The 24,684-nt window shown below is 42.3% G+C and overlaps 2 protein-coding genes across 4 annotated transcripts; one reads left to right on the top strand and one right to left on the bottom strand.

Annotated features, from left to right (window-relative positions):
• Nucleotides 1-193: 193 nt before the first annotated feature.
• LOC129712034 (uncharacterized) lies at nucleotides 194-9,080 on the bottom strand. Of its 3 annotated transcripts, none has more exons than XM_055660176.1 (4): nucleotides 8,962-9,080; nucleotides 4,131-4,297; nucleotides 2,453-2,668; nucleotides 194-1,254 (listed from the first exon to the last, which is right to left on the bottom strand). In XM_055660176.1, the coding sequence occupies exons 2-4, from the start codon at nucleotides 4,285-4,287 to the stop codon at nucleotides 1,106-1,108; spliced, it is 522 nt and encodes a 173-aa protein (XP_055516151.1). In that variant the 5' UTR covers nucleotides 4,288-4,297; nucleotides 8,962-9,080; the 3' UTR covers nucleotides 194-1,105. The 3 variants fall into 3 exon arrangements, with proteins under 3 accessions (XP_055516151.1, XP_055516150.1, XP_055516149.1); XM_055660175.1 differs by having other exon boundaries at nucleotides 4,131-4,315; nucleotides 8,962-9,052; XM_055660174.1 differs by lacking the exon at nucleotides 8,962-9,080 and having other exon boundaries at nucleotides 4,131-5,070.
• On the top strand, nucleotides 7,819-17,439 carry dpm2 (dolichyl-phosphate mannosyltransferase subunit 2, regulatory). The gene is made up of 4 exons (XM_055660177.1): nucleotides 7,819-7,968; nucleotides 12,369-12,458; nucleotides 14,862-14,964; nucleotides 15,730-17,439. Exons 1-4 carry the CDS (start codon nucleotides 7,966-7,968, stop codon nucleotides 15,786-15,788), a joined length of 255 nt encoding a protein of 84 aa, XP_055516152.1. The 5' UTR covers nucleotides 7,819-7,965; the 3' UTR covers nucleotides 15,789-17,439.
• Nucleotides 17,440-24,684: the final 7,245 nt, after the last annotated feature.

Below are 24,684 nucleotides of genomic sequence, written 5' to 3' on the forward strand. Positions count from 1 at the left end.
GAGTTTTTATTTTATGAACAATGTAAAATATGGGTTTTCATTGCACTCTACCCAATTTGAGTGATGTGCAAAGTGGGTATATTAAGGAATAATTATTGTTTCACTACTTCCTTGGCTCCTGTTATGGTTCTGCAGACCTATTCACTTGCCTAAATGGTCAACTCTCACGCAAGACAACATGGTCTGAATTGGCAGTATGCTCATCTGCTGGATGGCATCACAGGTCACTTGTTACCATCGTAACAACAGAGGACCTTGGAGAGGTTCCTACACTAACTCCAACTATTTCCGTATTTTTGAAACTTAATGACAGTTGTTAGCTCATAACATTGTCTGCAAATGGCAAATTCAGCATACATGAGGGAGTTGATTCCTTAAAGTATAGCTTTGAACATATCAGGTTATACATTCAACCCTTTGAGGCACTGATAGTGTTCAACAAATAACTAGACAGTGAATACTTTCAAAAGTTTTTAAGAAGCTCCAAACATATCATAGAATATTACAGCTTTAGAGCACATTCAGTGTGCCATGACCACACTATAAAGCTACAGTAAAGCTAGCCAATTTGTAATCCTTCAAAGATCTTGCCCATCCAGTAACATTTCAAAGGATTGTAGAAATAATATGAATTTGAAAATAAAAATTCCTGAACAGCCATTTTTTGAATGTATTCACTGGGTCATTCATTCAGGGTTCTGGATCATCAATTGATTAAAATAGTAATTGTACTCTCAAATTCTTACAACACATTGGATGAATTTCTATCATTGATTTGTGAATTCATAAGCAATAAATATTCTACTCCCAACCTCGTGTTAAAATGTTTAACTCCCAAAGTGTTGGTTTTAACAAGAAGTCCCCGGAAACCATTTGCCAGAACCTCAGCACAAAGATTTTGGAAATAATTGATGCACCATCATGAGTTATTTTGCTTTAAATCTATGGGGAAATATGCTTTAGTTTGCCTTTCAAAGCTGTTGAGCTAATTTCTATAAAATAACACCACATTTTAAATACATTCGATCTGAATAAGGAAGGAAAAATGAAATCTGAATGTTTTGCAGCAAATACTGTGTGTGTGTGTATTGCAGATCAAAAGAAGCTAATCTGGTATATTGCTTAATCGGTTATGTCTCTGTCTTGTGCTCTTTCTTCTTTTCACACACGCAAAGCACAAGCTTAACCAGATGTTTTCCTTGGGAATAATTTCGATGCCATTCGGAGTTCTGACTGGATCGAATGCACACAAGCCTGAGAAAATAACCAGAGAGACTTCAGATTCCTCACTTCCATGTTGCCATAAACAAATAGTTATTTGATGGTTCAAGGGATTTAGCAGCTTAAGGGATCATGTGCACCAAAAAAACTATATTGTTTGTAGTATCTTGTTAGCAACAAGGTCCAACAGCATTTAAAATGAATCAGAATGGCTTAAGGTATGTTATGTTCCTTAAGCCAAAATAGAGATAACTTAATTGGTTTGAAACATGATAAATTGCCAAATTATCTGTTTTAGTGGAGGGATAAATATCAGTCTGGACAACAAACATGTTCCTGCACTTATTTGAATTGGTTAAACGGCTCGGACCATTCAACACTATTTCAGTACACTGAGCTGTCACCCACCCCACTCCCCACCGCCGAATGAGTCTTCACTTTACCAAGGCAGTATATTAATTGATAATTGTAATCATGCTTCATCTTATGCTTATTGATCTATAATGTTTTGTGGTACCAAAATACCTTACTTTAAGTTCTTGGGTTTAAATCATTTGCCGATCTTCCCCTTCCACCGCATATCTCTCTCAACACGTGAAATTCCACTATAAAGTTATGTTTGGCTGCTTGTAAATTAACCCCGCCCCACCACTGTCCCATCCTTGACCCGCAACTGATGCTGTCCCTTCTATCGTCCACTGTTCCCTTTAATGTAAAGCAAGTTTACAGGGCTTGTAGAAATAAGCCCTTTGGCCCATTGAGTCCACGCTGACCATCAATCACCCATTCACACTAGTTCTATGTTATCCCACTTTCTCATCCACTCACTTCACACGGAGGGCAATTTACAGAGGCCGATTAAACTACAGTTCAGCGTGTCTTTGGGAGGAAACCGGATCACCCAGAGGAAACAAGCTGTCACAGGAAGAATGTGCATACTCCACACAGACTGCATCTGAGGTCAGGATCTAACCCAGGTCTCTAACCAGCTGTCAACATCTCAAATCGTATTAATAATCGAGATCCCATGCTTTGCAGTTCCTTTGTAACGTTTTTGCACCTCTACTCCTTTAGCCCTTCCTTGAACATCACTAAAAGTTTTGATTTAACTTTTGGTCACCCCCTCTGCTTTTCCTTAATTTTTCTCCTGTAGTTTTGATGATTTTTGTGAATCGCATTAGGACCTCTATGTTTAAAAATGCTGCTTGAATGAAAGCTACCATTAACCCACCAAACAAGAAGTAGGCTGTAATAGTTATGCTGAACACCACTAAGATGATGGTTCCTGGACCCACATCGGTAGGCTTGCAGCTGTTGGGGCAGGCACAAGGGCTATCGATAGAAATCCATAACACATCGGGATTCTCTGGTTCTTGAGAGGGAGTCACTGAGCGACTGGAGCTGCAAATGTATCGAACCACTGTCTGCCGTGAACTGCTGGGTGATGCTGTAAGGTATAAAGAGAATTAAAACTATGCACTGCAAGTAAGCAAAGCAACAAAAATAATTTACAAGGTACACAAAAATGCTGGAGAAACTCAGCGGGTGCAGCAGCATCTATGGAGCGAAGGAAATAGGTGATGTTTCGGGCCGAAACCCTTCTTCAGACCTATTTCCTTCGCTCCTTAGATGCTGCTGCACCCGCTGAGTTTCTCCAGCATTTTTGTGTACCTTCGATCTTCCAGCATCTGCAGTTCCTTGTTGAACAAAATAATTTACAGTTGTTGGTACCTTTTGATCGGTGAAATAAGCCAAAACACTTCAAACATTAAAGCTCTCTTATACCTGCATTTAGGAGGCAATTAAACACACCTGAGCAATTACAAACGGCTGTGAAGCCATGTGTCCCAAACATTATGGTGCCCTGAAATGGGGGGGGGGGGGGGGGACTATGTATAAACACAGCTGTAATTTCTACATGGTGAAACCAAAATGTATAAAAATATTAAAATCTGACAATGTACACTTCTACCACATGTGATTTTTTTTTTCTATTACAAATCTCAAATTGTGGTGTACAGAGGCAAATAAATAAATGATGGGTCTTTGTCCCAAACATTATGGAGGGCACTGTGTATTTAACAGGCAAAGGCACTTCACAGTAGAGTTATCAAACACAATTTGACAACAAGTTACACTAGAAACAGTTTGTCGTAGCTTATTTGATGTGGTAGGTTTTAAACTCGAGAGTCAGAAATTTGAGGGAATTTTCTACTTGGGGGGGGGGGGAGTGTTAGCTTTGTGTTGTTGCTGATACAAGAGATGCTATAATCTTGGCATATTTCATTTAATTCCTCCCAGGCTGCACTTGCCCTCCTTTCATATTTCTTCAATGCATAATAAATGTTTACACGAGCACAAATTCCCTTAAGTCTGAAGAAAGGTCCTGATCTGAGACATCACCCATCTATGTTCTGATGTTGCCTGGCCTGCTGAGTTACTCCAGCACTTTGTGACTTTTTTTTGTAAATCAGCATCTATATTTCCTTGTTTGTGCAAACCTCTTCAGTTTTTTATATGGTCTCTTAAACTTGACTAATACTTGACCCAAATACAAAGTGTTGTGGGAACTTGGTGGGTCAGGTAGCATCTGTGGAGGGAATGGCAGACAACGTTGCAGGTCCGGATGCCCCTTCAGATTGGTGAGGAGCCCTGACCTGAAATATCGCCTGTCCGTTCCCTCCACAGATGCTGCCCGACTGACTGAGATCCCCCATCACTTTGTGTTTCACTCACGATTCCAACATTTGCAGTTCCTTGTGTCCCCATTTAACTAATACCTGTTGATGTTAGAACATTAGGAACAAGAACAGACCCACAAGCTCCATCCATCCAGCTTTACAAGTTTAGTTTTCAAAACTTATTCATGGATCCTTCACATAAAATGTTTAAAAATTGAGAAATCTTACCTGAATAGGTGACAGTGAGAATTTTTGACTTGTTATCATAATTGAACTCATTCAGCTTGTGCCTCCCATAGTTGTGAAAATTCACATTCTCTCTCCCTTGGGCTTGGTATCTGAAGATCAGGCAAACAGCCACATCCGAACAGTCAGAAGCAAACATGAAAGGTTCACTAAATGGACGACAAGGGCTAAATGAGTAAAGAATATTAAGATCAGAATCCCCAGGCGAACTAGTTGTAAGAGATTTATCCCTTGCCAGAAATCCATTATCGTCACCCACTGCTGCTAGATTAATTACTCCTGATCCATCCTTCATTATGCATTTGCAGGAATTCAGCTTAATGCATTCTGATCTCTGGGAGAAAGAGGGAGAAGACTGTAATATCAGCAGCAAGTATAGCCAGCTGAAAGTCCCAACCCCTGTACTCTGCATCTTGGAGAGGAATTCGTCACGATGCAACTATGTTTAAAATGATGCCACAGTGAGGAGTGTATTTATTTGAAGTCGGCAACTAAAAGGACACTCTTTGCAGTCGTTCATTGGTACAGAAATTGTAGTAGCTAAGTGAAATCATCAGGTTAGTGCAACCCTCCACAGCTGATTGGTATAACACTGTCTCTTTTATTGATCAAGGTAAAATTCCACAGATTTAAAATTGTTATTTTCAAGTTCCTACTTTGCTCATTCTCTCTACCCCTTGCAGCCCTATAAACATCTGAGATGTCTGCACTCTGATTTTAGGTACATCTTCAAATTTAATCAATTAACCCATTAATGACCCTGTATTTAGCTGCGTAGTTTCCAAACTGGAGTTCCTTCCCTCTCCATGAAGAAATTCTTTAAAACTACCTCGAGAGTCGAGTGATTGTCATATGTACTGCCAACTGACAAATTAATTTCTTACCTGCAGCTTAAAAAGCCCATTAGCACCACACAAATAAATATATAATAATCAATAAATTAATAACAGTAGTAGGTAACCATAACAGTGCAAAACAGATGTCCATAGTGCACCATTTGAAGTGGTCAGCTGGAACTAATAATGACTACACTGTGACTGAGACTGGTGCAAAACAGTGCTGGAATGACTCAGCAGGCCGGGCAGCATCTGTGGATGGAAAGTGAGCAATGTACAACATATTGGGAAGCTAATAGGTTGGAGACTTCTTTATCTCTGACGTTCACTAAAGTGCAGAGCATAGCAAAATGTAAAGTTGAAAGTGAATAAACTGAGTTATAATCTTAAATATTATAAATAGCCACAGGAAAGAGTTCAATGATAATGATAGGTGATAGTCATGTCAAGAACAAGTCTCATTTGAAATAAGTAGCTGCAGTTCGAGGAAATTAGATTCGGAACTGGTGAACTGGAATCTGAACTTTGGGTACTGCAATGTATCAGAGGGGAAGAAAATTCATTGAGCAACTCTTTCATTGCAGGTTGTGTATTGTAGATTCTGATTATCTATTGTAGATTTGGTCAATGAACAGGAACAGAACGTTTGACTATGGGTGAAAAAATTACGAGGAACCAGATGGCAACAGTAGAACCATGTCTCCCCAGAGCAGTTACAAACAATCTGCTGGAGGAAATCAGCAGCTCAAGCACCATCTGCGGATCGAAAGGAAATGGTGAAACGTTTCGGTTTAAAACCCTGCACCGGGAACTTTGACCATTTCCTTTCCATCCACGGATGTTGCTCGACCTGCTGAGTTCCTCCAGCAGATTGTTTTGTTGCTCCAGATTACAGCATCTGCAGTCTCTTGTGAGCGCACAGTTGTTTGTCACTCAAACTTACTGTGAAATTCTATCATGTTATGATTGTTATTCCCCAGAGAATATTTATACTTATCCAATAGATATAAGGTTGTAGCAGTTTGCGTGAACAAGGATTAGCAAAATGACCACGGCATCAAGATACTCAGAAAAGCGACTCAATTTTGTCAACACAATTTTGTTGAAGAGAAATTATGTTTGACCAAATTGTTTGACTTCTTTGTTAGCAAAGAGGAACCAATTTAAATGCACTTGAATTTCCAAAAGACATTAGATAATGTGCCAAGTTAAAGATTATCACAGAAAATAAAAGTTTATAGAATAGGAAGTAATGTTATCATGAATAGTTAATAGGAATCTAGGCACAAATGGATCATCTTCTGGCATGCTGCCGAGATTGATGCTGGGGCTTCAGATGTTGTTTGCTATTTATACGAATGACTTGGCGAAGGCGTGGAGTGATTACTAAATATGCTGATGATAGAAAGAAGTTAGTTGTGAAGAGGGATAAGAGTGATTTAGGAGCATGGATCATTTAAAGAGAAATCTGGTAGGCATGATGAATAATATTCTGATAAAACTGGATAGAGAAGCAAAAGGACAATAAAAGATAGAATAACTCAGCAGATTAAGCAGCATCTCTGGGGAACATGGATAGGTGATGTTTTGGGTCGAGACCCTGAGTGTCATTGTGTGTCAGTGTGGAAACAGGCCCTTCAGCTGAACGTGCCCACGCCACATGTCCCATCTACGCTAGTCCCACCTGCCTGCAGTTGGCCCATATCCCACTAAACATGTACCTGTCTAAATGTATCTTAAACGTCGTGATAGTCCCTGCCTCAACTACCTCCTCCCGCAGCTCGTTACATATTCACATTGTGTTTTTTGATTTTGTGTCTTTGGAACGATTTCTATCTTTAATTTGTATATTGATGATGTCCTTATTATTTATTTTTCTCCGACTATATGTTTTTTTCTCTTCTGTTAATCTTTGTAAGGTGTCTTTGAGATTTGAAAGGTGCCTGAAAATAAAATTTGTATTATTATACTCCATATAAAATTCTTAAAGGAGTGGACAGGCTAGATGCAGTAAACATTTTCCTGTTATTGGGGAAGTCCAGAACCAGGAGTCACAGTTTAACAATGGGTAGGTCATTTAGAAATGAATGAGATGAGGAAAAAAAAATCACCCAGAGTTGTGAATCTGTGGAATTCTCTGCCACAGAACAGTGAAGGCCAATGCTTTCAAGAGTTAGGTTTAGCTCTTCGGACTAAAGGAATCAAGGGATATGGGGGGGAAAGCAGGAATAGGGTACTGATTTTGGATGATCATATTGAATGGTGGTGCTGGTTCGAATGGCCTACTCCTGCACCTATTTTTCCATGTTTCTACCTACCACCCTTTGTGTGAAAAAGTTACCCATCAGGTTTCTATTAGATCTAACCCCCCTCCCTCACCTTAAACCTATGGTTTTCGATTCCCCTACTCTGGGCAAGAGGCTCTGTCTGCATCGACCCAATCTATTCCTCTCATGATGTTATACACCTTAATAAGACCACCCCTTATCGTCCTGCGCTCCAAGGAATAGACTCCTTCTTATCTGCAAAGCGTGGAGGAACGTGAAACAAAATTCTAGCATATGCAGATCCTTATGCCAACAGGTTTTGGAACTTTGATTTCAATCCCTGCTAACAACACACAGTAATGTGGAGCAGAGGTGGTGGGGGGGGGGAGGGGAGGCTGGGCCATGACATCAGCTGCATTCCAGGGGCTGAGCCACGTCACCAGCTGCTCGCTGTCATTACCACAGTCCGCCAGCAGTGGGCGCTGTGGGACGCGCATGCGCTCTGTCCGGCTCCGGCGGGTGAAGGAATGGCTGAGCGGGCGAGCCCGGGCAGTCTGGGTGATTATACACCGGCCCGCTGACTGTACCACGTGATGCGGGGCTGACTGACTGAGGGGCCAAACTGGAAGCTTCTCCCGGAAGCTGCCGGGCGGGAGCGGGAGGCGCGGCCCACGTGACCCGGAAGTTGACGGCTCGCTGCGCAAGGTGGTGACCATGGTGAGTGAGAGGCGCTCAGACCGGCGGCGACTCCAGTCCCATCTCCCATCTCCCAACCCCAGCCCCTGCTCCAGCTCCAGTCCCCAGCCCCAGTCCCCAGCCCCCAGTCCCCAGCTTCAGCTCCAGCCTACACCTGGCCCCCAGCCCCAGTCCCCCAGTCCCAGCCCCAGCCCCAGTCCCCAGCCCCAGCCCCAGCCCCAGCTCCCAACCCCCAGCCCCTGCTCCAGCTCCAGTCCCCAGCTCCCAGTCTCCAGTCCCCAGTCCCAGCCCCCAGCTTCAGCCCCAGTCCCGGCTCCAGCCCCAGCCCAGCCCCCCGGCCCCCAGTCCCCAGCTCCAGCCTCCAGCCCCCCCCCCAGTCCCCCCAGCCCCCAGTCCCAGTCCCCAGTCCCCAGCCCCAGTCCCCAGCCTCCAGCCCCAGTTCCCCCAGTCCCCAGCCCCCAGCCCCCAGTCCCCAGCCCCAGTCCCCAGCCCCAGTCCCCCCCCAGCCTCCAGTCCCCAGTCCCCAGCCCCAGTCCCCCAGTCCCCAGCCTCCAGCCCCCAGTCCCCAGCCCCAGTCCCCAGTCCCCAGCCTCCAGCCCCCAGTCCCCAGCCCCAGTCCCCCAGTCCCCCCAGTCCCCAGCCCCCAGTCCCCCCAGCCCCAGTCCCAGCCCCCAGCCCCCTCCCCAGTCCCAGCCCCAGCCCCCAGCCCCCCCCCCCAGCCCCCCCAGCTCCAGTCCCCCCCCAGTCCCCAGTCCCCCAGTCCCCCCCCAGGCCCCAGTCCCCACCCCCCCCAGTCCCCAGTCCCCCCCAGTCCCCAGTCCCCAGCCCCAGTCCCCAGTCCCCAGCCCCTAGTCCCCAGTCCCCAGTCTCCCAGCCCCAGCCCCCCCAGCCCCCAGCTCCAGCTCCAGCCTACACCTGGCCCCCAGCCCACGGTCCACACCCGGCCCGAACCCACACCCTCTCCTCCCCCGGACCGCCCGCCCCCCACAGTGATTTGCTCAGTCTGATTCCGACCTGAGCAAGCGACGCCGTGGAAGATGAGTCCGTCCGTCGTTCAGTCCGCCAGGCAGTCCCCGCCCTTTTCACACATTACATGCTCTGTACCCATCCGGTATCTCTAGTCTCTTTTCTCCTGACCCTCGGTCTGAAGAAGGGTCTCAGCAGGAAGAAACAGTGTCACACTAAAACATGGGATGAATTCATCCAGATCTGAAGAAGGGTCTCGACCCGAAATGTGACCCATTCCTTCTCTCCAGAGATGCTGCCTGTCCCGCTTAGTTACTCCCAGCATTTTGTGTCTACGGTTTAAACCAGTCTCTGCAATTCCTTCCTCCACAGTCCCCCCCCCCCCCCCCCCCCCCCCGGTCTACATCCCCCTCACCCCCTGGTCAACACCCTACCCCCTACCCCACACCGAAGGTAAACACAAAATGCTGGAGTAACTCAGCGGGCCAGGCAGCATCTCTGGGGAGAAGGAATGGGTGGTGTTTCGGGTCGAGACCCATCTTCAGACTGAGAGTCAGGGGGAAGGGAGACTTGAGATATGGAAGGGTAAGGTGCAAAAACTACAGATCAAACCTTGTGGGGCCCGTGTGTCGCTCACTACCATGTCCGAGACACAATTCTGTAGCCTGACAAATTGTGGTCGTCCAATCAAATAGTTACTGATCCAGGACACCAATGGAACATCCACACACATCTTTGTCAGTTTGCTCCCTAGCAGTGCAGGCCGGATGGTGTTAAAAGCACTAGAGAAGTAAAAAAAAAAAACATTACTCTCACAGTGCTTCCCAGCTTATCCAGGTAAGCATAGGAACGGTGGAGCAGGTCGATGATGGTGCCCTCAACCCCCATCTTTGTTTGGTAAACGAACTGCAGGGGGTCCAGGTCTGGTTTAACCAAGGGTTGTAGGTGAGTGAGCACCAGCCTCTCCAGTGACTTCATGATGTGTGAAGTCGGCACCACCAGTCTATAGTCATTGGAGGAGCTGGGACGTGTCCTCTTTGGTACAGGAACCAGGCAGGATGTCTTCCATATCACAGGAACCCTCTCCAGGCTCAGGATGAAGATATGCTGGTGTACTCCGCACAACTGGCTGGCACACGCCTTGATTATCCTAGGGCTGACATCATCGGGACCCATGGCTTTGCCTGGGCGGTGTCTGCTCAGCTCTTTCCTCGTCTGCTCAGCCTTGATGGTCAGGTGCAACAAATAAAGGGCAGAGGAAGTGGACCCTTTGGATTGGGGGGAGAGTGATTCTTGATGATATTTCCAGCCTTCCTGATACAATTCCCTGTTCCCCCCCCCTTATCCATAATGTCTGTGATGCCCTCTGTCACTTTGACAGTTAGTGCCTTTTTGCCAACTGTCTCATCTTTACTATGGACTTCATTTCCATCTATACTTCCGTCCACACTAGAATGGCCTGAGGAGCTTTCACTTTCTCCTTTAACGGTTAATCCAGCTTCCCTCCAAGATTATCCTCATTTGTGTAACTGAGCTAATTTTTACATTCAACAGCTTCTTCAATTCATTCGTTTTCTGTGTATCAAAGGTGTAGCAGTGTGAATCTGCTTGGTCTGTAGATAAATGGATCATAGATACAGCAAATAAGCTGCCCTCCCCCCCTACCCCCCCTTGTCCTTGCCAATCATCAAGCACCCATTGTTACACTAATCCCATTTTACTTTCCCCACGTTCCCATTAACTCTCCACAGATTCTACCACAAGCTAGGGGCAATTTGATGGCCAATTAATTTAGCAACACATTTGGGATGTAGGGAAAATTGAGGCACTCAAAAAAAACCCATGCAGTACGGGGAAAATGTGCAAATTCCACACACAGAGCTCCAGAGGTCAGGATTGAGTTTGTGTTACTCGTGCTGTGAGGCAGCAATTCTACTTGCTGCACCATTATTTTAAAATGTGACTATTCAATTACAATATTCATACTTAACACTGTGACAGAGCTTGCTTGATATTTCTATGAAGTGCCTCGGAATATTTTATCGCCAATAAATTTGAGGTATAAAGATTAGCAAATGGGGAAAAAAAATCCAGAAAAATTGTCAAGTCAATCTAACTCAGTGTTTTTAATATATCTAACTGAGTTATATAAAGAGTCAGAGAGGAAATGGCAAAGATTAGAAGGCATAGGGAATGTTTAAAGGAGATGTGCAAGACAATTTTTATTTTGTGGGTGCTTGGCACGCGCTGCGAAGGGTGATGGTGGAGGCAGATACGATAGTGACATTTCAGAGGCTTTTAGACAGGCACATGGATATGCAGGGAATGAAGGGCTATGAATCACATGCAGACAGAGATGAGATTAGTTTACCTTGGTATACCGCCGGCCCGCGGCCAACTTCTACCGTGGGCGCGGCATGGACTTACTATCACCCCTGGAGGGGAGCTTTGACCGCCGGCCCTGCAGTCTGCAGTGCTTCTGGCTGCGGCGCGGCGGGAACTTTAAATCTTCGACCGCCGGCCTGCGGCCTACACCATCCTGAAGCCGCGGTCTCCGGTGGGGAAGAGCCGATCCTGGACTTACCTTGACTTTGTCTCTTACCATCTGGACGCCCGCAGCAACAGCTGCGGAGATGGAGGTCCCGACCACGGGGGAAAATGGAGGAGGACTGGCCAATTTCTGTGCCTTCCACTACGGTGATGAATGCTGTGGTGGATGTTTGTGTAAATTTTTTATTGTGGTGGTGTGTTCTTTATTATTGTACCGCTGCTGGCAAATTCATTTCTCTTGCACTTTATGTGCAATGTGACGAATAAAACTGATTGATTGATTGATGTCCAGCATAGACATTGTGGACTGAAGAGCTTGTTGTGCTGTACAGTTCTGTGTCTTAAACTGGACAGTGAATAATGTTGTGCAACTGGGACAGATTGCCACATCGGCAGCAATTATCAGTGAGCCCACGGAGGCTGTTGCAGGAAATCAGAATGTCAAAGAGTGAAATGGTCTACACCATGAGGTGTTTCTATAGGTGCATCCATTCTGTGTTTTATTAGAAACCAGGAATGCTCAATGCATATTCAAGCAAATGTTCATTTGCAAGACCCCTCTTCTTCCATTAAAAAATATCTAAACTAAATTTGAAGGAATTGATTCTGTATTACACTTGTGAGTAATCCCTCCAGTTAGGGTATTGCATATTAGATGCACTTTTTGTTTGAATACATGGCCAGCGGGCTGTTGATAACACATGTGTAAAATGTTGTGTATTTTATTGCACTAAGGCTGTGACATTTGGAGCAGTCAGTGAGTTTGCTGGAAAGTTACATGTCCCTCTGAAGAAGCCGATACTTGTGTAGGCATTGACTTGACTTTGACAACTATGTAGTGCAGCAGAGATGACAGAACTATGTTTGTCTTGTTTACCAAATTTCTCTCTTTCTCTCCCTCTCAGGCTACAGGAGTAGACCAACTAGTCGGGATGGGACTAGTGGGCTTCAGCTTGCTACTTTTCTCGTACTACACTATATGGGTCATTGTGTTGGTGAGTATCGATTTTTAAAATGTAGATGTATTAACTTAAGTAATGTTGACATAATGCTTATATTACTGATTTAGTCATCCAAATACACAAATTAATCCTTATTTACTCTCGGGATATGGGTGTTGCTTCTTCTTTCGTGTGGCGTGCACAGCTTAAAGTTGTAGGACAACTTGTTCTATTTGATCTTGCGTTTGTACACATCAAGTTGATTGCATTAGTCGAAACAGGGTGGACCACGTGAAGGTTGCAATCTTCCACCCCATGGGTGTTGCTAACCCACATTTACCCATACCGAGTTATTGTCTTTCTGTACGTGATTTAGAAACTACAGTGCCCTCCGTAATGTTTGGGACAAAGACCCATCAATTATTTATTTGTACAATTTGAGATTTGTAATTTAAAAAAATCATATGTGGTTAAAGTGCACGTTGTCAGAATTTAATAAAGGCCATTTTTATACATTTTGCTTTCACCATGTAGAAATTAAAGCAGCGTTGAAACATAGTCTCCTATTTCAGGGCACTATAATATTTGGGTTACAGCAATGTCATGTAAATGAAAGTAATCATGTTTAATATTTTGTTGCATATCCTTTGCATGCATTGACTGCTTGAAGTCTGCGATTCATGGACATCACCAGCTGCTGGGTGCCTTCTCTGGTGATGCTCTGCCAGGCCTGTATTGCAGCCATCGTTAGCTTATGCTTGGTTTGAGGGGCTCATTCCCTTCAGTTTTCTCTTCAGCATATAAAAGGCATGCTCAATTGGTTCAGATCGTGTGATTGACTTGGCCATTCAAGAATTGAGCATTTTTTAGTTTTGAAAAACTCCTTTGTTGCTTTAGCAGTATGTTTGGGATCATTGTCATTGCCGGCCAATGAGTTTTGAGGCATTTGTTTGAACTTGAGCAGATAGGATGTGTCTTCTTCAGAATTCATTATGCTCCATCAGCAGTTGTATCATCAATGACGATAAGTGAGCCAGTACCTTCAGCAGCCACACATATCCAGGCCATAACACCCCCACCACCATGTTTCACAGATGAGGTGGTATGCTTTGGATCTTGGGCAGTTCCTTCTCTCCTCCATACTTTGCTCTTGCCATCACTCTGATATAAGTTAATCTTCGTCTCATCTGTCCGCAAGAATCTGTGATTCTCTGTGGTTGCTCTTTTAAGTACTTCTTGGCAAACTGTAATCTGGATATCTTATTTTTGCAGCTAACCAATGGTTTGCATCTTGCAGTAAAGGCTTTGTATTTCTGTTCATAAAGTCTTCTGCAGACAGTGGTCATTGACAAATCCACACCTGACTCCCGAAGAGTGTTTCTGGTCTGTCGGACAGGTATTTTTTCTTTATTATAGAGAGAATTCTTCTATCGTCAGCTGTGGAGATCTTTCTTGGCCTGCCAGTCCCTTTGCGATTAGTAAGCTCACCAATGCTCTCTTCTTAATGATGTTCCAAACAGTTGATTTTGGTAAGCCTAAGGTTTGGCTGATGTCTCTAACTGTTTTATTCTTGTTTGTCAGTTTCATAATGGTTTTTTTGACTTTCATTGGCACAACTTTGGTCCTCATGTTGATAAACAGCAATAAAAGTTTCCAAAGGTGATGGAAAGACTAGGTGCTGAGAGCTCTGTTATATCTGCATTAAGGAGGCAATTCAACACACCTGAGCAATTCCAAAGACCTGTGAAGCCGTGTGTCCCAAACATTATGGTGCCCTGAAATGGGGGGGGGGGGGGGGGGACTATGTATAAACACAGCTGTAATTTCTACATGGTGAAATCAAAATGTATAAAAATACCCTTTAATAAAATCTGACAATGTGCACTTTAACCACATGTGATTTTTTTTCTGTTACAAATCTCAAATTGTGGAGTACAGAGGCAAATAACTAAATGATGGATCTTTGTCCCAAACATTACGGAGAGGGCTGTAGTCCACATGGCAGTCAAGAGTACGTTGTGCAGCATGAATGGATGAAAATGGCAGACTTCTTCCCCATTGTGCTTCCGTAACAATCCAACACGTTTGTGTATAATTTACCAATGCCATTTTTTATTTTTCAAACATTACAACCTATTTTTTAATTTATTTGCATTGCAGTTATTCACTCAAGGCAAAAGGAAATTATGTTGATTGTATGCCCACTTTTCATATCCTCAGAACTTCACGAAATATTCCACTGCTATTTATCAAGCACATAGATTATTGGAATACACAAATCAAAAATCCTTAGAAATAATCAGGAAATAATATCAGACACGAGTAATTTGAGGCTCTGACCTAAGAATAATAATTTTGTTGTGCCTGTTTCTCCCCTTTCAGAGATCTGCTCCAAATGACTTTTCGCACTTTATCTTACTTTAAACCTGCTGATCAAATTAATTATTGTGTTTGCAGCCATTTGTGGATGGTAGACATATTCTTCACAGCTATTTCTTGCCACGAGAATATGCCGTGATCTTGCCCGCTGTTGCTGGTCTGCTCCTGGTTTTATTAGTGGGTAAGTGCTCAGATTTCTCCCTCTCATTGCGTAGTACTTGTTTCAATATAATTTCTGCCCGTCACTTAATTACTCTGACTTCTTTAGTTAACTGACGCTAACTATACTTCAAAGTACTTTACTGAAGTACTTTGCAGCATTCCTTTGCTTCCCCTTTGTCATAGTAGCAACATTATAAACCTTTAAAATTGATACCATTTGTCCTTGCAGAAATATACATTTGATTAAATTAATAAAAAAAATCTAATAAGAGTCATACAGCACGGAAACAGGTCCTTCCACCAAACTGATCTATGCCAACCAAGATGCCCATTTAAGTTAGTCCCATAGATATCTACCGCTGCTGAACAATACTCCTCAATTGATTTTCCTAGTCAATTTTAGTTTAACTGTCCTCATGACAATTTTGAATACTGATTTCAGATCCAGGTTTCTCATCCTCAAACTGAAATTTAAATTCTACCATAAATGACCACTCTTTCCTGGGTAGAACACAAAGTTCCGGAATAGCTCGGTGGGTCAGGCAGCATCTCTGCAGAACATGTGTTGGCAACGCTTTAAGCTTGAAACCCTTCTTCAGACGGATACCTTGTTCTACTCTTTCCAGGATGATTCTTTACTGTGGGATCATCAGTTGGTTACCTGCAAGGTTCATGCTCTATTTAAACTCTCAAGGCCTCTGTTCATAGTTTTTAAAAGCCTGTTGGCCTTAATGGCATGTTTCTATTTTCAAGTTGACAATATCCTGTTATCTTCTCATTCCAGGAACATTTATTGCCATAGTTATGTGGAAAAACAGAAAGCCTACAAAGAAAACAGATTAAACAGGACTCAAATAAGAACTGCAAGATTACTTCATTGTCAGCATGTCCAGGTCAGAAAACAGATTAACCAGAGGATTAAAATACAGAAGGCAAAATAACAGAATAAACCTGCTTCATTGGTGGTTATAAGATACTGTCACATGCTGTTTTTTGGGCATCTGCACTACTATCTTAATACCTGATTCATGTCTGCAATGGTATTCCTCTGGTGCCAGTTCTGGGCATTGTGTTCCCTGGTATTAGCTGTTTAATGCCACTGTGAAACGTAAACATTTTGTTTTGTCAAAGAGAAAATCATATAAACTAAACAAAAATGTTTTTTCCAAAATTTAAGTGCTGTTTGGACTTGTCAATATATCATTCAAAAGACAATTTGAAATACCATTTGACTAAAAAATGCTTTACATTGGTGAGGATAACAAATGGACTGTTCCTACAGGTTGAAGATCTTTAATTCATGAGAAGCATGCATCTGTTCTGAAGATCATATGACCATGTTTCTAATCTTAAATATGGCTGCAAAATTGAAGTTTTGACGTTTACCACAGACAAATATACAATGAAAGAAACAGGGCAACTTTTCACGCCTTTAGAAAAATACTTTTGAGAATAATCTTGCAGCTACAGTATATTTCAGGTAATAGATCACAAAGGGATGGATGTAATGTATATCCAATAGCAAGCTACAAATTGCATAATCCGTAAACCTTCTGTTTGAAGTGTGGGGAAGAGAGAGAAAGACATACCCATTCCTGGATATATCAGAAATATGTTTGATGCATCAATTTCTTGTATAAAATGACCAATTTATCAATAATTATGGAAATCCAAGGACCATTTTTAAACCTGGCATTTCAGTTTTCTGGAGTGCTCTCTGCACAGTGGTGAGCTTTTCAAACATTAATTTCTCATGATATGGGTTGGCATCTATTATTAATCCCGAGGTTACCTTTGAAAAGGTGATAGACCTCTGCCATAAACACGTATTCTACTGTGGTGCAGTCAGTAGGACAATTCCAGGACCTTAGTAGTGTGAAATCGAATGAGTGGAAGAAAATATCTAAGATGCAATAGTGTATTACCTGTATCATCTGCTGTTGATCGTGTCCCATGTAGTCCAAAGCTCTTAGAGTTTTAGGAGATGGAGGCATCGGGTTTCAACGCGCTGCTGAAGAAGTCTTGTTACAATGGAACCTGAGAACAATACATACCTCTTTCAGAGCGGACCGGGAGTGAATGGACTACTGGTCAAACATGCTGCTTCATCCTGAATGGTGTTTCTCTCCATGCTGTGTATGAAGTAAAATCAGAGCCTGACTCTGCTTTATTATGTGGAACTGCAACAGCAGAGTGGTAATTGTTTTGCAAAGTAATCGTGGGAGTATTACTAGTAACTTGGTTTAATCTTACAGTGTTTTAGAAATAACTTGAATTGCGGGAGAGTTATGCTGAAAATGTTTTTTGTTGATCACAAACACGTTTTGCATCATAAATTGACATAATGGAAACAGATATACAGGAATCATATTACTAAATTTAAATCTGCCTGCATTTAGTCTTTTTTTACAGCTGATTGAAGAAGCCTTAAATCCAGTTGCAGTATTTTAAATATTTTATGCACTTAAAGAAGAAAAATAAAATCATTTCAAAATTAAGGACAAGGATGTTCATTTTGTTGTAAAATTAGAGTTTTTTTTCATGTTGTATCAATTAGAAAAATTTAATGAAACATCTGAATTTTAAATGGAAAATATTCTCTGTGGAATCTGTTTTCATTGAAGTTCAGCAACACAACTTTCTTTGTCCAGATCAACAGGAACTTACATGAGCCCATCTCTGTGGGATATGCTGAACCACTCTTAGTTTGGCTCACTCTCTTCACTCTTCCTGTTACATAAATTCCATCAGCTTTCTTGATTACGTTTGTTATCATCCATGAGATTTTAGTGATCCATCTCTGTGACCATGACTTTTTCCCCATCTCTATGGTTTTTAGTTTTTGACCATTTAGAATGTACGTCACCTCATTTAGGTCCCGTCTTACTGTATTGAACGTTGTGGTTTATTTATCTAGCAGTTTTCCACCCTTTGCCCTGCAACTGCAACACACCCGCTTTATTAATGTCGAGATTAAATCCCGTCATCCAAGCCCCAATTTTGTTGCGATAAGTTAACAGGCCGGACTGCTTATTGAACGTTGGTTTCTTTGTTTTTAAACACTTCTGAACTTTTTTTATGCAATGCGTTTCCATTTACCTTGTAGTTATTCATATGTCACTTATGGTGTTAACCCTGGCATTTAGTAAATCATCAGAGAACTTTGTGATACATTCACATCTCAGCGGGGCCAACAACTCGGCTATTCCTTGCGTGAGCTTTTAAAATATTTGTTTATTCTTAATATATTTTCTCCCTGGAGATTCGTTGCTGTGTATGGTTGCAAATTGCTACAAGTTTACTGTAAATGTGGAAAGTGTTAATACCTGTTGTGGTTGAAGCTGTTTTATTTACTTCAGTTATAGCGTGCTGCAGCTGGTTTGATTAAGATCAGTATGTTATGGAAATTTATTATTAGAAGTATTGGACTCAATTATAGCCTTGGTTCTATTGTTTCACTGGAGAGTGGGTTTGCTGTAAACTTTTCTGATTGCTGAGATAAGTGACATGCACTCGCATGAGACAATGGAAATGTCTTATTAGTTTGGGTAACATGTATATTGAAATTGTTCAAACTTGGGCTAAACCATACTAAGGACAATGTGCATGTCTTGTCTTTATAATGTGAGCAGCAATTGTTACCAGAATCAAGGACATATAACTAATTGAAAAGATTGGAAAATTGTGGTTGAGTTGTGGGATAATGGGTTTGAGACCTTTGATCATGATATGGTAGTTATAAAGGGGAGATCAAAACTGGTGACTATAAGATTAGGATAATGCAGGGTTACTTAATTATGCATAGAATAATGGGAAATCAGAACTCGCTGGAACAGGACTCAACAAAATATTGGGGTGATTAGCAAAACTGGCAGTAATGGTTAATTAGATAAGTACGAAAGGAAAAAAGCAATAGAGGAACAAGTTAATAGTGAGTTTAAGCGTTAAGAGGATATTATACATCAGCATAGAACATTTGGATTGAATTGTTTGTTTCAGTTTGTATTTTATAATTTCACCCTGTCAGATTACCTGAAGTCACAGTAATGGCATGGCTCTAATTCTGCATTTGGATGTGCTGAACTGGGCTTGCACTGTGAAGTGCCAGAAAATAAAGTATTTTTAGTTTTGATGTTTCTTCTGTCTTTATTTTTCCAGTGTCTTTCTCTTCGAATGTGAAACATTGTCATAAACACAATTTGTCACAGATCTTGTATGATCAAAGTTTGGAATGATCACCCAGGTGAAATTCTAAATTCAATTTCAAGGATTATCATGTTCGACATTAATCCTTGTTTAGCACCAGCTTGTTTATTACAAACACCCAAAACCAAAAGATGAACCTGTATATGGTGGAGTCTCTCAGGACGAAAGGTAATCCCTAGCTCTGTTATAATTTAATTTTCATGCTGGAAAAGACAGCATTTATTTTGTGCTGCATTCAAGTGTGACTACTTTATGATTGTAGTTTGTGTAGAGATGCTCCAATAATGATAATCGGTAGGGAATTTCAAGATTTTAACTCGGTAAAAACGGCATCTGCCCAGACTTCCAAAAACATTCAATGGCTGTTATATGCCATTTTATCAAAATTATATTCTGTTTGTCCTCGGACTGCCGCTCTCACCCAATGATACCAAGATTCCTTTGGGTCTGATATATATTGACCCTTACAGCAAGTTGCACACACCAAGTTCAGACTTTTCTCTGATCCACATCCCATTATTAACCACCTTGCCAATTTGTCATTCCTCAGGGGGAAAAGCCACAAAATAGAGAGAAATTCAATGAAAGGATGACTAATTTTACCAATGATTTACATGAATCATTTTTAGAGTTGTGGTGAAAATGTAAGAAATTTCAAAAGAGACTGGAAGTAGGAAATATAATATATTTTAAATTATTGTCTGGTTCTCAAATATTTAAGGCTATAAACGGAATACTATCTTGCAAAGTACACATGTCATCTCCTAGCAACCTTATGTGAGTTATTAATATTTAATAGTTTTGCTGATGCTATTGTGGCTTAGCTTTGCCAAAACATAGACAGCCGATGATCAGTGTAAAATACATCCTGCATGCTTATTGACGTTGAGAAGGAAGGAGACTTCATTCTTAAACAATGTTCAACCAAGAAAACAGGTTCCCTTGCTGCCATTAAGGAGATTATCATGCTCTGTGACTCGGAGAAGGGAACAGTTTTTTCGCTTTGGATAGTAGACTTTCTTTCAGAGAGATCACCCTGATGGAAAGCAGAGAGATTTGAAGTCAACATTTTTTTTTCTGGATCAATATGAAGAGGGACAGTGTTACCACATCAACAGAAACCGAATGCAGCAATGAAGAAATGTGGATGTTACTGATAACAGCCCTAGCAAGCTGGGAGATGGTCTAGCACTTATTGAGAGGTTTGGATATACTTGCATATGACAAACTGAAGCAATGGAAAAGATTCTTGTCTTCATGTTTCTATGTTACATTCAAGGTGTTAGTCAAACACAGAATGTGATTCCTGCCATGTCAAGCATTCAGAAGGAAATTTAGAAGGAAGGATGTCTGAAGAAGGGTCCCGCATGTCACCCATCCTTTTCCTCCAGAGATGCTGCCTGACCCTCTGAGTTGCTCCAGCACATTGTGTCTAACCCAGGTGTAAAAAAACTTGCCCTGCACACCTCCTTTGGGGAGAGCATTTAGCCCATGTTATCCGTGCCACGTCGATCGCGTAGGCCAAGGCTGACTGAGCACAAGTGTTCAGCGAAACTATCACCCAGTTTACACTTGGTCTCGCTGATGTATAGGAGCCTACACCGAGAACAACCGATACAGTTCACAGCTTAAGGATAAGGGGGAAATCCTTTAAAACCGAGATGAGAAGAACCTTTTTCACACAAAGAGTGGTGAATCTCTGGAACTCTCTGCCGCAGAGGGTAGTCGAGGCACAGTTCATTGGCTATATTTAAGAGGGAGTTAGATGTGGCCCTTGTGGCCAAGGGGATCAGGGGGTATGGAGAGAAGGCAGGTACGGGGGATACTGAGTTGGATGATCAGCCATGATCATATTGAATGGCGGTGCAGGCTCGAAGGGCCGAATGGCCTACTCCTGCACCTAATTTCTATGTTTCATAGTATCACCAAAACCGAGAAGTTCAAAAGATAAATTCGAGATTACCGATTATGTGATGTGTTAATTGGTGCTGTTCAAGGCTGGTTTCTACCATCAGATTTCACTGATTGAATTGCACTCTACCAAAATCCTTAACTTCCACTTCAATCCAAGTATGTATATTTTTGTCACGTGTGCGTAGGTGCAGTGAAAGCTTTGTTTTGCATGCTACCCAAACAGACCAGATAATACTATACATAAATACAATTATGTCAAACCCATATCCAATAGGTAGAGCAAAGGTGAAGATACTGTGCAGAATATAGTTCACAGCATTGTAGCGCAGTAGTTCCATAGACAAAGTCAAATGTCTGCAATGGATTAGAGGTGAATTAGACAGCACTCTAACTTTTGGAAGAATCTTTCAGAAGCATGATAAAAGGGAAAGAAGCTGTTCCTGAGTGGTGGTGCACGGTTTAAAGCATCTGTACCTTCTGCCGGATGGCAGCAGAGAGAACAAGGGAATGTTTGGGGTGGTACAAGTCTTTGATTTGGGTTGCTGCTTTTCTGAGGCTGTGTGAAGTATAGATGGAGTCAATGGTGGAGGGTCTGGTCTGATTGGACTGGTCTGCATCTCCAACTCTGCAGTGTCTTGCAGTTTTTGATCAGAGCTATTCCAAAACCAAGTTGTGATGCACCCCAATAGTATGCATTCTATGTGGCATCTAGACGTTTGTAAGAGGTATTGGAGGCATACCACATTTTCTCAGACCTAAGGAAGAAGAGGAGTAGGTGTGTCTTCATGGCTGTTACGTCAAGTACAATTTTTTGCTCTGCATATACTTCATACTACTACTTCCATTGGAATAGGAGCCAATGTTGTTTCAATGAGTGTAGATAGGCATGTTAGGACCAGAGATAAACAAAAAATCAAAATGCTAGCCTGATTTAACATTAACAGGACCACATGTGCCTGACGGCAAATTTAGCATGTAATAGAATAAAAATCAAGCAATTGCATTATAACCCTTTTGTCTATTACATTAAGTATGAATGTTAGTGGACAATTAAACAGCTGACAGAAGAGAGAAACTCCAAGCACATTCTCATAGGTAGAAAAAAATGCTGGAGAAACTCAGCGGGTGAGGCAGCATCTATGAAGTGAAGGAATAGGTGACGTCGAGACCCTTCTTCAAAGTCTCATTCTCATCCTCGTCGTCAATAAAGACAGCAAAAAGTTATACAAAGAGTGTAGTAATGTGATGGAATATTCTGTATTTTGAATGCAATTGATGAATAACAGTTAATTATATTTTATTTTTCAATAATGTGTCATGGGATTTAGGTCATGCTTATCCAAACAGAAACTTTAGTAATGGGCCCAAGATTACCACTCACTTTAGTTTAGTTTAGAGATATAGCGTGGAAACAGGCCCTTCAGCCCACCGGGTCCATGCACACCAACACTATCCGACACACAGGGACAATTTACATTTATACCAAGCCAATTAACCTACAAACCTGTGCGTCTTTGGAGTGTGGGAGGAAACCAAAGATCTCGGAGAAAACTCACTCGGTCACGGGGAGAACGTACAAACTCAGTGCAGCCAGCACCCGTAGTCAGGATCGAACCCGAGTCCCCGGAGCTGCAAGCATGTAAGGCAGAAACTCTACCGCTGCTCCATCGTGGTCTCCCTGTTTTTAATTGTCTTTAACTATCCTGGCAATTTCTCCAGTATGTGACCAGGCTACAATAGGCAGCACCATGAAAAATTATCATTCTTTCAGAAACCATTTGTTTATTTACTCAATGACATCAAAGCTAACAGTGGCAAATGAAACCACTTGGTCCGTGCCAATGTTTACGTTTCACATCAGCTCATATTTCATAATATAACTCCTATCCTTTCCCTCAACATTAAGATGTATATTGAGCTTCCTCTTACATATTTTTGTAAATTGCCTCATAGAGTGATACAATGTGGAAACAGGCCCTTCGGCCCTACTTGCCCACACTGGCCAACATATCCCAGCTATACTAGTCCCACCTGCCAGCATTTGATCCATATCCCTCCAAACCTGTCCTATCCATGTACCTGTCTAACTGCTTCTTAAATGTTGGGATAGTCCCTGCCTCAACTATCTCCTCTGGCAGCTTGTTCCATATATCCACTACCCTTTATGTGAAAAAGTTACCCCTCAGATTCCTATTAAATCTTAAACCTATGTCCTCTGGTCCCCAATTCACCGACTCTGGGCAAGAGACTCTGTGCCTCAATCCAGTTTACATTATGCATATTTAGTACAGTTGAAACTGACCGACTGGCATGTGTGCTACTATCCAGCAGTGTCATCGGTTGCTGTGGCTGGGTTGTTTCATGCTGCTTGCGTTCAGTCCCTAGTAAGGCAGTTCTCGGCACAGCAGAAATTCTGGGTTCTCTTCATACAGGAAGACCATTGTCCATTCCTGGCAGCCTTGAAATCATTTCCTTGATAACCAGCTATTGCTCCTGGAATGTTGAGTGCTGAGATTAGTCCTTCTGAAAACGGAGACAAAACAACATATCGACAGTTTTAAAAGAGTGATGGTGAGAGTTAAAGGCATGCATGTTCCTGGTAGAGTAAGGAATCCTAGATAAAGAGAGAAATTGAGGCCCTGGTCAGGAAAAGAGGCAGGTAGGCAGCAGGGATCAAGTGTATCCCTGGAGGAGTTGAGAGGACTGAGGGACTAAGAAGAAAATCAGGAGGGCATAAAGGGGGCAGGAGATAATTCTGACTGATGAAATTAAGGAGAAGCCGAAGATATTTTATGTACATTAAGGGAAATAGGATAACTAGAGAGAGAATAGGACCTCTCAGAAACCAAAGCAGTCATCTGTGGAGCTGCAGGAGATGGAAAAGGTCCTCAATGAGTATTTCTCCTGTTTTTACCTTGGAGGAGCCAGTACACCACCGATTTTCCAGCACACTTGTTTCCAGGATTGCCGGTATATCCATTTTGCCAGACCAACAGACGTCACGTAAAAATAATTTGGCAAGTACAGGTACAGCAGTATCTGCAGCTCCTTGTATCTCTGTTTGATTTGGCGCTTGGTTACCGGCCCAAACCCTAACAAGTAAGTGTTGCATTCGGGTATCATTTAGAAACAACTCCAGTTGCAAATTGAATTCAATTTCTGAGAGACTCTTCAAGCACTAGTTTACTGGCAAAATACAAAAGCATCCTGCTGCCTTGATTTGAGCTCAGTGCGCTCGGCACAACCCAAAGACCTGTAGACAACGAGGAGACGAGGACGCAGCACCGGGACTTAGCCACAGGTTTCTGGATCTAGTTGGTGACCACAGTGGCATGTGGAGAGATAAGCCTACAGTGGTAAATTTTATCTTAGATACTGCCAGTGGTCTTGTCTCATTCATTCTCTGCAAACGGGACAGTCTGATGCCTGACAGGCACTAAATCACCATTGACCATTTTTACGAGGATATTGCCAGGACTAGAGGGTGTGAGCTATAGGGAGAGGTTGAGTAGGCCGAATCCCTATTCAATGGAGCGTAGGAGGATGAGGGGAGATCTTATAGAGGTATACAAAATCATGAGAGGAATAGATTGGGTAGATACACACAGATGCACAGTCT

The sequence above is a fragment of the Leucoraja erinacea genome, chromosome 31, assembly GCF_028641065.1.
Source record: "Leucoraja erinacea ecotype New England chromosome 31, Leri_hhj_1, whole genome shotgun sequence".
In the NCBI taxonomy this organism is placed as follows: Eukaryota; Metazoa; Chordata; class Chondrichthyes; order Rajiformes; family Rajidae; genus Leucoraja; species Leucoraja erinaceus.